Genomic DNA, 12867 nt, shown 5'->3' on the forward strand with positions numbered 1-12867 from the left:
ACTTGCATTTTTGTAAGGTGTTCAATTTTTAATTGATTTTGCCTTATTTTTAGTTTAAAATTATCTGGCATTAGATTCAGCCATATTTTATTATAGTCTTTGATAAATAGATAAAGAATCTTAAGACTTGCTTTCCTGATCTGTGTCTCATTTCTATGACTCCTGATCTCTTTCTGTTCTTCACATCTGATATCAGAACTTCACATATTATTCCTGTACTAATGCCGCAGGTGTCCTACTCAGATATAATATGACTTCTGACTTAATAATCTTTTTAAATAATACAAGAATCATCTTCTGCATTGGCAGCTGCATTGGCTGGGCGCTCCATATCCATTTGGTCACCTACCATGTCTCCAACCTCTTCAAAGTCACTGTCTCCCCAGTAGAACTTGTGTGTACTCTATATGGTGCATCCCACATTTCAAATCTGGCAGTTACCCCTAGTTTACATTAAAGGCTTTCTCATGCATGTAACGTGCATAATTGCTTAGGTGTGGAAACCAGAACAGATCTTCTCAGTGACACCACAAATAAGGCATTTGCTGTTCTTTTCCTGATTGTGAATGTGAAGATTTTTTATTTTATCAAAAAAATGTGACAAATACAGGTTATGGGTTCAGCACAGACCAATATGTCTGTGCATTATGCCTGCCTTAGCCTCTTGCCCTGTTCAACATCACTAAAGAATCCTGGCTTTCATCAGACCTTGGCTAAACATGACCTTGTAGTTCAGCATGTTACCACAATATGAACACAGGAGGTATGCCGCATCTCCAGTACTGCTTGCTTCCTCTCTCACTACCAGCAAAGTATCCCTTCAGCGTAGGGTGACTTTAATTATTACTATCAAACATATGACAAGGCAAAGCTGAGCAGGGTTAAAAGTAATTCTGTGTCCCAGAGGTAGAGTTCTTTAGTTTGACATTCTGTAATTGCTGCCATAAATATTCTCCAGAAATAAGAGTTGAAGAAAATCTCCTGTAGTCTCAAAAGCAGCACTTGAATCCTTCAAAACAGTTTTACCCTGATAAAACTTAATAAGTAGTCTTGTGAGAAAAATACATCTTGTAGGTTAGAAACATCTATGAACTCAAGCAGCATCTTCCCCCACATTTCTGTCATGGATTTGATACAAAAAGTACTGACTGAGGTTTTGAAATCTCTTTTACTGAACGTTTCTTTGCAAGAATACAGGCCGTTTTGTTTCTTTCTGCATATCTAGAGTCCTGGGTGATGACAAGGCAGAGAGAACAACTCAGAAAACATCTAGGATATCTTTAGGCACTTCCACCTGAGACAGCACAATGTGGATGGTACCAGTTTAGGCCAGTTAGCAGGTGCAGCTCAGTGTGCTTTCCCAGTCAGCAACCCAATCAAGCTTAAACACTTGGCTGGGAGGGGCACAGCAGGCAGCAAGGACACTACTTTCCCTCGAATAGAAAGGGAAAACAGAGGAGAAAGAGGTGAGCTGGTTACTTGGTAACAATAGTTTTCTAATTTGCTCCTGTATCTTTAGCCATTTTGAAGTGCCCATGGGAGGAGGGGAAGGAGAGAAATGATAGCATACCTTCATGGCCAACTGCTCTGACTTTCCCAACAGATCAGAATGGGGCCCAACAGCTCCACCCTGCAGCTGTGGTGGAGCTACTTCTGAAAAATAACTGAACTTCTCTGGCTTCTGGTCCATGGAGGGACCAGACATGAAGGATCCTGTAGATAACAAGGATATTTTAGCTGCAGAAGTTTGCTTGCCACTAATGAAAATCTCCGCTTCAGGTTTGCAGTGATCTCTGGACTGTTCATGGTGGCTGCTTCACTTACAAGATAAGTCATTTGTTCAGGACAAATAATAAAACCAGGGAATAACACTAAGCAGCAGTAAGCCAGGTTCAGTGCCCAAGTATGCCTCATTGGAAGTAATACTGTACTAGGTCTGCTGGGATGGAGTTAACTTTTCTCATAGCAGCCCATATAGAGCTGTGTTTTGGATTTGTGACTGAAACGGTGTTGACAGCACACCAGTGGTTTAGCTATTGCTGGGTTTAGCTATTGCTGAGCAGTGCTGCACAGCATCAAGGCTTTCCCCATTTCTCAGTCTGCCCACTGCACCACCACCCCACTGCCCACAACGGGTAGGCTGGGGGAGAGCAAGAGGCTGGGAGGAGACACAGCCGGGAAAGCTGTCCCAAGCTGATCTGGGGTATCCCATACCATACAATGTCATGCTCAGCATTAAAAAAGGGGGAGTTGGTCTTCCAAAGTAGCCATTGCTCAGAGACTGGCTGGGCGTCGTTCTGCTTGTGGGAGGCGATGAGGGATTGCTTTTGCATCGCTTAGGGTTTTTTCTTCTTTCCTTCAATTAAACTGTCTTCATCTTGACCCATGGGTTTTCTCACTTTTGCTCTTCCTATGCTCTCCCCTGTCCTGCTGAGAGGGGAGTGAGCGAGCGGCTGGGTGGGTACTTTGCTGCTGGTGGGTCAACCCACTACAAACGTGCAGGAAAGCTGAATACACTCAGAGGAACTGGAAGTCCTAATCAGCATGGAGTTAGGCTGGATTTTTGCTTGACTGTGTATATCTGCCTTTTGATTGTGTTAACTCCTTAGCTGAACTTTGCTTCTTAGATGGTTCTTTACAGAAATTCTTGAAAGAGTTATTGAATCAAACTGTAAAAGTGGATAGATCTCTGAAGGAATATTATTATTGATACTGACTATGAATTTAAAAACAGCACAGAATGAGAGTCTTGAGTGAGGTGATTAACAGCCTGGCTGATCACAGAGCTTAGTGTCAGGCTTCACGGAGTTCTCGTAAGATGTTGCATCTCAGTTCGTAGGACAAACTAAAAGCCATACACTGTCTAGAGAGTAGTGTGGCTGGAATGAAGAAAAGCCATTTCAGTACAGGCTATATTTAGTAATGTTACCCTTCCAAGTGGAATGGTTTTTGAAGCATTTAAGCCGAGGGTAATTTGGCAAGTTTTAAAGGGGTTTAAAAAATTACTAAAGGTGTTACTTAAAAGCATCACCACAAAACATGTCATTTTGATAGAGAATATAAAGATACAGGATTGCATCTTTTGAAGCATCTGGTAGTAGACATTGCCAAAGACTGGATACTGAATTAGGCAGAATGCTCTTTCAAAACTGTCTGGAAATTTATGGCTAGTGATATTCCAGAATAGCTTGTGGGCTATTCTGTTTTCTGGGCTGAGGAACAGAATGAATTTTAATCCTTGATCAACAATGTTCCTGAAATTAGCATTGTCTCCAATATGTTCCAGAAATGGATCATGATTTCTGGATTCTTCACACTGCATAAAAATACTTCTAAAGATGTTTGAGTCAGTAGCATCTGCCTTTGCTTTTTTTCTTCCAAGTTGTGTCATCCATGAGATCAGTGTGTGGTTCCTGGAACACCATCCTCCACAGAGAAAACTGTGATCCAGCCTATCCTACGGTCTTTCTAAAATATGTATCTACTAATCACCTTCCTAAACATATCTCAATATTCAACGATTGACCCTTACCAGCAAAAAGCCTGTCCAGGTTTTCTTCTCCATGGGCTGCCTCTAACACAACTTCAATGTGATCTTTGATACCTTCTTCACTTAACTTCCAATTTTTTGGACAAATTTAAGACTCAGATGTTTCAAGGGGAAGGTATCCTGATTTTTTCAAAAAGCATCTACTGTTGTTCCCCCCTCCAAAAAGAAGGGTGGGGTGGGGGTGTATGTACATGTATGTGTGTGTGTCTCTCTCTGTGTGTATAAAAACTTCGTAGCAGAATTTGACCTTTTATTAAAGATTACCTTAAAAAGGAAATCATTGTGATAATCCCTTTGGTACAAAAGAGCCTTAGTCTACCAAATGATCTCAATTTCAGGATTAAGATCACTGACAGACTAATGCATTGTCATTTGTATTCATTTCCTCTCAAATTCAGAGCAAATTTACTATGTTTCTTTTGATGTAGTCATTTTGGACTAGATTTTTAGAGGTGTGCTTTTGAAAATAAATAATTCTCTCCATCTTTAGGCACTTAAATACCATTAATGTCTGACCTTTTATGGCTATATAGTCACAGATAATGGTCCAGGGATTTCTGAGATGAAAAGATTGCATCTAGCATATTTTAATTCTCATTAACTAGCATCTTAGCATTCTCAAGAGAGAGAGGAAAATAGATATGAAAAGTAGCCTGTTTCTTACAACAGCACAGATGGTTCTCTAGGATTTTAGCTAATTTCCATTTAAAAACTTGAAATAAATATTTTCATTTTATTCAACCTGCTACTCAATTTCAGTTGAGGAAAAACTTCTAGAAGTTGTTCATTTTCCTTAGTTAACCCTGAAAATGTACTAACAAATCTGCCCAAGCTAGAGCAGGAGAGCAGGATTCATCTTGCTTCTTTTATGTCACCTCTAAGTGAGACGGCAAGGTTAAGTGAGTTATGCAATATCCATCTGTAGTCAGTAGAATCAAAGTAATACTTCAAGAGAGAGCTTCATTCAGCCTGTTTCAGGTGCCCATCTTAGGATGGAATTCATCACCATCAGGAGATACTTCCTACCTTAAACTGCACACTTTCTTCTTTGATGGCTGAAGTTATATGAAATGAATCCTTCCCTCACTGTCTAGCAGAGGGAACTTTGTTAGTAAATTTACAGATTAAAGTCAATGCTTCTTTTTACTTAGTGATAGATCACACTTTTTGAGAATCTTCCATACTAAAAGTAATAAGGCATAGCTCTGCGAAGAGTGCAACAGGAGACCATGCAGTTTATCAGAGGTATGATTCACACTTAGTGCTATAGTACAGCTCTGGGTGAGTTGCCTCAGATTCTGTGTTTTCCCACCTTTACTATGAGTCATGCCATGAAGTTCTTTTCACAGCTCCAGCTGCTGTGCTTGCTTATGTGAGATTAAGTGTACATTAAAAATTCCATTTCTGAGCATCACTGGAGCAGAAGTAGATTCAGAGTAAACATTGAGGCCACATCCTTAGATAGCAAAACAAAACAAAACAGCAGTTATTTTAAAATTCTTTAGACTTCTGATTGCCTAGTTCCTGGGTTTTAACTCTGGGGAAGCAGGGGAGAGCATGCAGCTTGGCCTTTGACTTCAGTGGAAATTAGGTACGGGCCGAGTGCTGGGACATGGTCATCCCTGCTGCTGACTTGCTGGGGTAGTCCTCTGTGCAGTTTTGACCTGCAATGTTTTCCCAGAGAATAAAAGCCTGGCATGTTGCAGAGGTTTGCACGGACCAGGGGTGGTTCACTGGTGGCAGCCTATGTGTCGGCTGGAGATGCATTTAGTCCAAGGGATGTGACTTATGATGTACCCGTTTTCAGACAGAAAATGATATTTAGCCCATTTTATTTCCTTGAACACTACCTGGCATGTCCTTAGTAAGTATCAAATACAACAAAAGTCATGTTGGTTTTTTCCTGTTACCAGCATTACAGATGCTCTCTATCTCAGTCTCGCAAAATAAATGTGCACAGACGAATTGAGTCAGTCACTCTGATCTTGACTAAGACTCTGCTTCTTTTGAAACACTTTCAGAGTTTCTCAGCTGCAGCTGGCCGCAGAAGGACAGTGCTGAGAGTTCAACTGCTGTTTTTCAAGCCCTTCCTTAGTTAAAAGCCATATGAGGCTGTGGTACTCTCAAAGTCCTGGACCTGCAGTATAGTCACAGGCAATGAATTATATAACTGATGGATTTCAGCAATTCTCCTGCTTTCTTGCAGTTACACTGCAGTGTTCAACCTGGATTATTAGTAATATTTCCATTTTGGGGCAGCAATGTAATAACAGATCCATCCTAATTTTTTAAATGCTTCATCTTGCCCTGCATCCAAAATAAACCTGTTTTAAGATGCTGCTGTAGTCTTTAACTTCGCTGGAATTCAGAAGTTTGATGAGAGGGATGTGGGACACCAATGCTCTCAGAGCTGTTTATTTTCACAAGTTGTAGGGCAAATCCCACTGCAGCCATCTGGTGTTAGATGCTCCACGTGACAGTAGCAGCTCTGTGTTGTCTCTTTGCTGCGTTATAGATCATGTTGGAGAACTGATGGGTTTCTACTGGCTTTTAGTTTTACTGTTATTTATACGATTTACGCTGTTTATCAGAGCAAAATAGACTAGGAATGAAGAATTACTGAACTATGAAGTTACTCCATTTAGTTATGGTCTTCTAGTAATTAGGTTGTGCACGAAGCTTTGTTTTTATTTCACTTTAGGAGCAGGTTAATCTGTATGAAACAAGGTGTAAGTATCTTTCTCCATTGTATACTAATTTTTTTTTTCTAAAAAGTGAGCTTACTTTTGATTTCCAGAGGACAGCGCTTACAAACTTCTTTTAGTAGTGAAATGGTAGACCTGGAACCCCTGTCTTAATGGATGTGCATTAAAATAGCAGGGCCATAATATTTACTGACTTCTTCACCAAAACCAAAAAAAAAAATCAGTATACTAGACACATGTTTTCCACTAACAACGTTGTCTGTAGTGTCCTAAAACCATTTAAGTCTGTTTGTCCAAGGTTAGCAGTCTACAGCTGTCTCTTCTGTTGCTCTACTAAAATGTTGACACCTCATTTTTTACTTTTTTTAACCTTTAATGGTATAATGGTTAATTTGTAAGATTCCTGTATTTGACATTGTTTTTCTTTTTATTTTACTCCCTGCTTTTTGCATTCTCCTCTTTTTTTTCTCCCACCCTTCATTCCCATTTTTTTATTATTATTTTTGTCTTGTGTTACCTTCTTTCCTTCTCTCCCTCATCCCTGCTATTCCTGCTGCTATAGCCTCACAGGCTGGGGAAGCTGGCCGAGCAGGTAGGGGATTTTCATGTTCCCTCAATACCCACCTATCAGCTTCCAACAGTGGGACAGACTAGAAATTGAGTCTGGAGATTTGGGGATTTTCAGATCCTTCTATGAAATTATAAACAAGTCCAGTATAGCTTTATCTGGATGCAGGTTTCATCAAATATTAGCTGTCTGTTGTAACAATTTTGTTCACACTGAAAATAACAAACACCATAGTGATTGTCTTTGATTTTCAAACTTGACTGTTGCCATTGTTTTATAAATCAATTCAGGTTTAGGGGTTTTTTTAAAAGATAATCAATTTTTCCTTGGTTTTGTTTTTTTTTTCAACATTGCATATATTTCAAAGAAGTTCTCCACTCAGCACTAGTCTGTTACACTGCTGAGTTTACTAGTAGACTGAAAATCATGTCGTTAATAGCTAGAGAGGATATCGTATCTTGTATTGTGTATAACAAGCTAAAGAGGCTAACATGCATGTGCAGCTCTATTACTCTTTTTCTCCTCTGGTGGTGGGTCACTATCAGTATCTGTACAGTAAGTATCAATTGGTAGTGGTAACTCTTTTCCCCTTTAGTTACAAAAATTATCTATTTGTGGAACTCCATCACAATTTTCTGTGCTCAACAAATTGTAGAACTACCACCCAGCATTGCAGAAATGCAAAATTTAGCCCTAGACATTCCTAATGTGAAGAATTATACTCTATAATATACCCCAAATGGGACAGAAATCATTGGGAGTTGATGTTGCCTGATGTTTTAAGTAGTAAACATCTAAATAACTGATAAAAGAGTTCCTGCACCTGTAGATTTCCAGGGTTAGGTGAATTTATCTGCTGAAAATAAAATTTCCAAAGTTCCAGTGTTCCAAAATGAAGTTTTGCTTTTCTTCTAGCTTTCTGCTTAGCAGTGATGTGAGGTATGCAGCAGAGAAAAGAGCCATAGACTAGAGCATTGAGAATTCACATGATGTTCATCGTTGATGAGTTTGAAGTTTCAGATAAGGAGAGATCATTGCAGGTTACAAAACTGCAGCAAAACTGTGGGTGGAAAGGCCTAGAAGACTGTATCATCTCTGCATGAAAGGAAACTAAAATTAGTCTACTGCTTTTCAAGTAACTAAATATTGTGACACAAAGCAAGGATTTAAATTATGCAGTGGAAGACTGAAAAGGAACAGAATAATTGCTTACAGACCTTCGGTCCACATTGGTTCATGTCATGCGTGCTACCTTTACTATCTTTAGCTTCAAGTATATTCTCTGTTGCATGTATGGAAGACTCTCAGTAAACCATGCTTCACATTCCTGACCATGTGCTTCTGCCATTAAACTGTGTCTCCTCAGCAATTTCCGCGTTCCTTTATATGGCAAAACGTGTTTAACATTTTTTGTATGTATCCACGTGCTGATTACTTGGCCTTCTGTAGCAAATAAAACCTATGTTGACACGTGTTTGGTTAAGTAGTATGGCCGCTTGATGTTTTTCCGAACCCCAAGGTAACAAGTACCTGACGGTAGGTATGTTTTCCAGTGCTCTTTCTGATTCTGTAAAGCTGAGCTTTGTTTGATGAATAGCTTAAATATAACTTGTCATTTGATTAGCATAATTAGCAGTGAAATGAACGTTCGGTTATTTGGGGGGTAAAACTCTTTTCTCCTCCCAGCCTTCAGGTTCTGATTAGCTGATGTTGTTGTTCACAGGGAACATCTGGACCAGATCCCACCACAGTGTATGTTGATATGAGGGCACTGAGGCATGACAGGTCGGAACCACCTTTTTCTTTTTCTCTAATACGCACAATTAACAGAGTTTCTATCAAGAAAGCTACTTCAGCACACCTCAGGTCCCTGAAAACCTTTGTAATCCTCATAAATAATTTGTGCTAACTCCTACCAGCAAGCAGACATAGACGTTTTTATTAGTTGGTTAATTAATTTTACCATTGATAAAACTGAAGCATCTGACATCACCACTGCAATGACTACCAAGATTCCCTGCTTTTGTTGCCTTCAGAATTTCATGACACTTGTATCCAGGACCTAGCCAGTCCCTAAGAAATGGAGTCCTGTTGGGCCTCTTAGCTTCACAGAGGTGTTTCTCCTGGGTTGGCAGCTGTTAGCCAGTGGGGAGACCATGGGGGCATTTTGCTGCAACTCTTAATGCTGCAAGACTATGAGGAAATGGATTATTGACTTCAGCCATTGTGAGCAACCACATTCTGTAACTGTGGGTATTTTCTAGTTCCGTCTTTAACGTTAGATACATACACAAGAAGCGAGAACTAAAATTTACCACTAGCAGTATTAAGAGGATGTCTGAAATCGTATGGTTGGAGGGAAACTTGTGATTTTAGGTGTAATTTTAGAAAATACTCATGTATACATATTTAAGTTTTCCAATACCCTGGACAAAAGGCTAGCAGGTAGTCTCTTTACAGAATTTTAACAAAAAGTTTTCTATTAACTCTGGAAAAGGTGAACATTTAATTGACAGTGTTCACCAGTTCTAGTTCCTCTAAAACATCATCCAAATAGGGCTTTTGTTGTTGTTGTTGTTGTTCTTTTTCTTTCATCCTTCTTAAAAGCTTATGTTGTGGTTTAACTCCAGCCAGCAACTAAGCACCAAGCAGCTGCTCGCTCACTCCCCCCACGGCGGGATGAGGGAGAGAATCAGAAAAGTAAAAGTGAGAAAACTTGTGGGCTGAGATAAAGGCAGTTTAATAGGTAAAGCGAAAGCCATACACACAAGCAAAGCAAAACCAGGAATTCATTCCCCACTTCCCATGGCAGGCAGGTGTTCAGCCATCTCCAGGACAGCAGGGCTCCATCACGCCTAACGGGGACTTGGGAAGACAAACACCATCGCTCCCAATGTCTCTCCTTCCTTCTTCTTCCCCCAGCTTTATATACTGAGCATGACATCATATGGTCTGGGGTATCCCTTGGGTCAGTGGGGTCAGCTGTCCCGGCTGTGTCCCCTCCCAACTCCTTGTGCCCCCCCAGCCTCCTCGCTGGTGGGGTGGGTGAGAAGCAGAAAAGGCCTTGGCTCTGGGTAAGCCCTGCTCAGCAGTAACGAAAACATCCCTGTGTTATCAACACTGTTTTCAGCACAAATCCAAAACATAACCCCTTACTAGCTACTATGAAGAAAATTAACTCTATCCCAGCGAAAACCAGCACTGCTTAACAGAGAATTTGTTCCGCTTAGGTGAATACCAACTTTGGCTATATCAAAGTGACCAGCTTAGCACTGCAGGCCCAGATTATCCTCTGGATAGTTAAGTCAGGTACACATACAGATATTTTCTTGTAGCACATGGAGTTTGGCAGGTGGAAGAAAGGAACTGCAAGATAGTTGACTCTCTCATCATTTCTTTATTCCTTTTGCACACAATGTTAGCAACAATAATGCTTATGTTTGATCCATCCTTTTGGATACTACGGTCTGCATAACCCAGCCATAGAACACTTGGTCTTCTTGGCCCAACAACTGCAGTACTGTGTAGACACATCCCATGCTCATACTCAACCCAGTGACAAAAAAAGGCCTTTTTTTGTAAAAAGGTGTTATCGTTATGTGAGCCTACCACCTCTGCATTGGACTTTTGAAAGGAGATTTATTTGAGAAGTTGAATGATTTATGTTGTAAAAAAGAAATGAGAAGTGGAGCATTTCTTTACCTAATTGCAGAGCAAACACTGTGACCAGGACAGATCTCATCCAATCTGAAGTGGTCTCCTAGGCTCATTCTGTGGTCACTGGAGAGGCGTGCACACCACCAGTGTGTCACAGCTATCTCAGACATGCACCAGCATGGAATGAATTGACCTTTGAGGTACCTTTCTTTCTGTATTGATGAGGAAGGAAGCTTACATGACTAACTTTGGAAATCAAATGTTTATTTTTTAATAGACACAGTAAGCTGAGACTCACTTACCCATAGGTTTGCTCTAATCTCAGAGCTCTGAAATGGCTGAAGATTAAGTTGAACACAATGTAGATAGATATGTGTAAGCATTATTCAAGTGCAGGAGAAAGAGCTAATGAATCATTAAAAATAAAATTGCAGCTATAGAGGAGAAAGAAAAACGCAAATGTAGATTAATTCCTTATTGGAGTTATTTTTTCTGAGAGGAGAAAGAAATTTATAGAATATTCATTGCAGGGGAAGTATATAGAAGCAAATAGAGAGAGAGAGAGAACATAACAGTCACAGTTAATAAAAATTATAAACAATAAAAATAAATTTGTATATACTTATATAGAGGAAATAAAATTTACTGTTCATAAAAACTGCATAAACCATGGGTATACTATTTTCCTGCCTTAGCATGTCATTGAGAAGTAGGCATCATTATCAAGATCAGATTTTGCAGTGTTTTAATGTATATTTAGTGACTAGTTCTACAGAACATGAAAGAAGACAATCTTTAGAGTTGGCTTCTCAGACTGTGGTAATACAGATTTTAATTTGATGGATTAAAGCTGTGCCTCATTTACTCAATCCTGTGGAATTTAAAGTAGATTCACAGGTCATAAATTAGGGGACAAAACAACTTTATTTGACATAGTCTCTTCACACTTGCTGTTTCTGACCATTTTAGTGGAACTGAATGTCACTACTGCTTAACAGTAACTGAAAGATTGCTGTACATAGCTGTGAGACTGTATAGTAACAACCCACCAAGTCTTTGCAGGTCAGCTAGTCCCCCAACAATATGAAAAATTTACACTGTACACATAATGTGAGAAAATTTTTTTCTTATATTATATTTTAGAAGATATTTTCCAGAATGTGAAAAAGAGTGAACTTTTTTTTTTTCTTGGCATGTGTTTTCATAACACTTTCTAGTTGCTGCAAAAAGCAGCTGTAGTTCATCTCTTTGAGATTACTCAAATCCTATTCACATCTGTAAAAACTAATAATCAGGTTTAATACAACTATTTCAAGCTCATCTGGTAATTATGTGTTTGCACACTTAACAGCTTATGAAAATGTTGGTTGGTTGATGGGAGTTGAAATAAAAATACCTGTGCTATGTACAATTTGTGTAGAGCTCTAGGGGTGGTCGGTCGACCAAACCAGACATTTCCTCCCAGCTCTCCGTGGATTTGGATGGTTTGCTTCTTAGGTCAGGTTGGACGTTCTCAAACACCTTTCTGTGTGTGCCTTTGTGTGGTTTTGAGCCACCAGCCCAATGGTTTAGCTGCTGGGACTCTGCAACTCTGGCCATAGTTGCCAGCTGAGGGAAATGCCTGGGACTGGGCTCACCTGGAGGTTCAGGAAACTTGTGGCAAGGGGTTCAAGCATTCGATCAGTGGCTGGCATCGGTTATGGTACTGGAAAAAGGCTTGATTGCCTAGCTCTGAGCATCTGGAGCAGTTTTAGGTGCTACAGCTACTCCAGCAGGGTCTCCCATAGAGCACGTGTTCCATTTGCTAGCACTGTTGAGATGTCCCAGGCACCCTGTGCTGTCTCAAATGGCATTCGACACCTCTTTTTGGAAATTGAGTAACATCCTAATAGCAAGAGTATACAGCTCTGGCTTGCTTTTAGTGACAATACATCAGTATTGTTGTACTCTGCATCTCATTGATCAGACTGTCCTTAGATCAGGTGTCCTCAGGATGGCCAAGAAAGAGTGAGCAAAACCAGGCAAGTCCCACCTTGGCTGTTTAATAAAAAAACAGGAGAAGACTCCTGAATTAGCACCAAGTGGCCGATATGCCCCTGCACTGCAGTGCAATGCAATTTAGAGAGGTTAACTCAGATCCAGTAGGCAAAATAGGTGGATTAATGCTTCACTATGCATGAGCTGGCCTCGCAGCAGGCTGCACTGGCACGGCACGCCTGGTCCCAGTTGCTGAGGTTGCAACTCAGGTCATGTAAATGTGCCTGTGTGCATTTGCAGGGATGGCAGATGCAATAAAACTCCAGGCATGAGCACCCTGTCTGGTGGTTGACTGCATTTCTCTGCTGCTGCCTCTGGGAAAATAACCTTACCCACCCACCTCCCCCCCC

General features: G+C 40.3%; 1 protein-coding gene across 2 annotated transcripts in view; it reads left to right on the forward strand.

The window, feature by feature from the left end:
* The window catches only part of DIP2C (DIP2 disco-interacting protein 2 homolog C (Drosophila)), a 154847-nt gene that overhangs the window by 117158 nt on the left and 24822 nt on the right, over nt 1-12867 (forward strand). For both annotated transcript variants that reach the window (XM_010585631.1, XM_010585639.1), the window contains one exon: nt 8547-8608. In XM_010585631.1, coding sequence (XP_010583933.1) covers nt 8547-8608 — 62 coding nt within the window. The remainder of the gene's footprint in view (nt 1-8546; nt 8609-12867) is intronic.

Source organism: Haliaeetus leucocephalus, unplaced genomic scaffold (genome assembly GCF_000737465.1).
Source record: "Haliaeetus leucocephalus isolate CR32 unplaced genomic scaffold, Haliaeetus_leucocephalus-4.0 Scaffold0, whole genome shotgun sequence".
NCBI lineage: Eukaryota > Metazoa > Chordata > Aves > Accipitriformes > Accipitridae > Haliaeetus > Haliaeetus leucocephalus.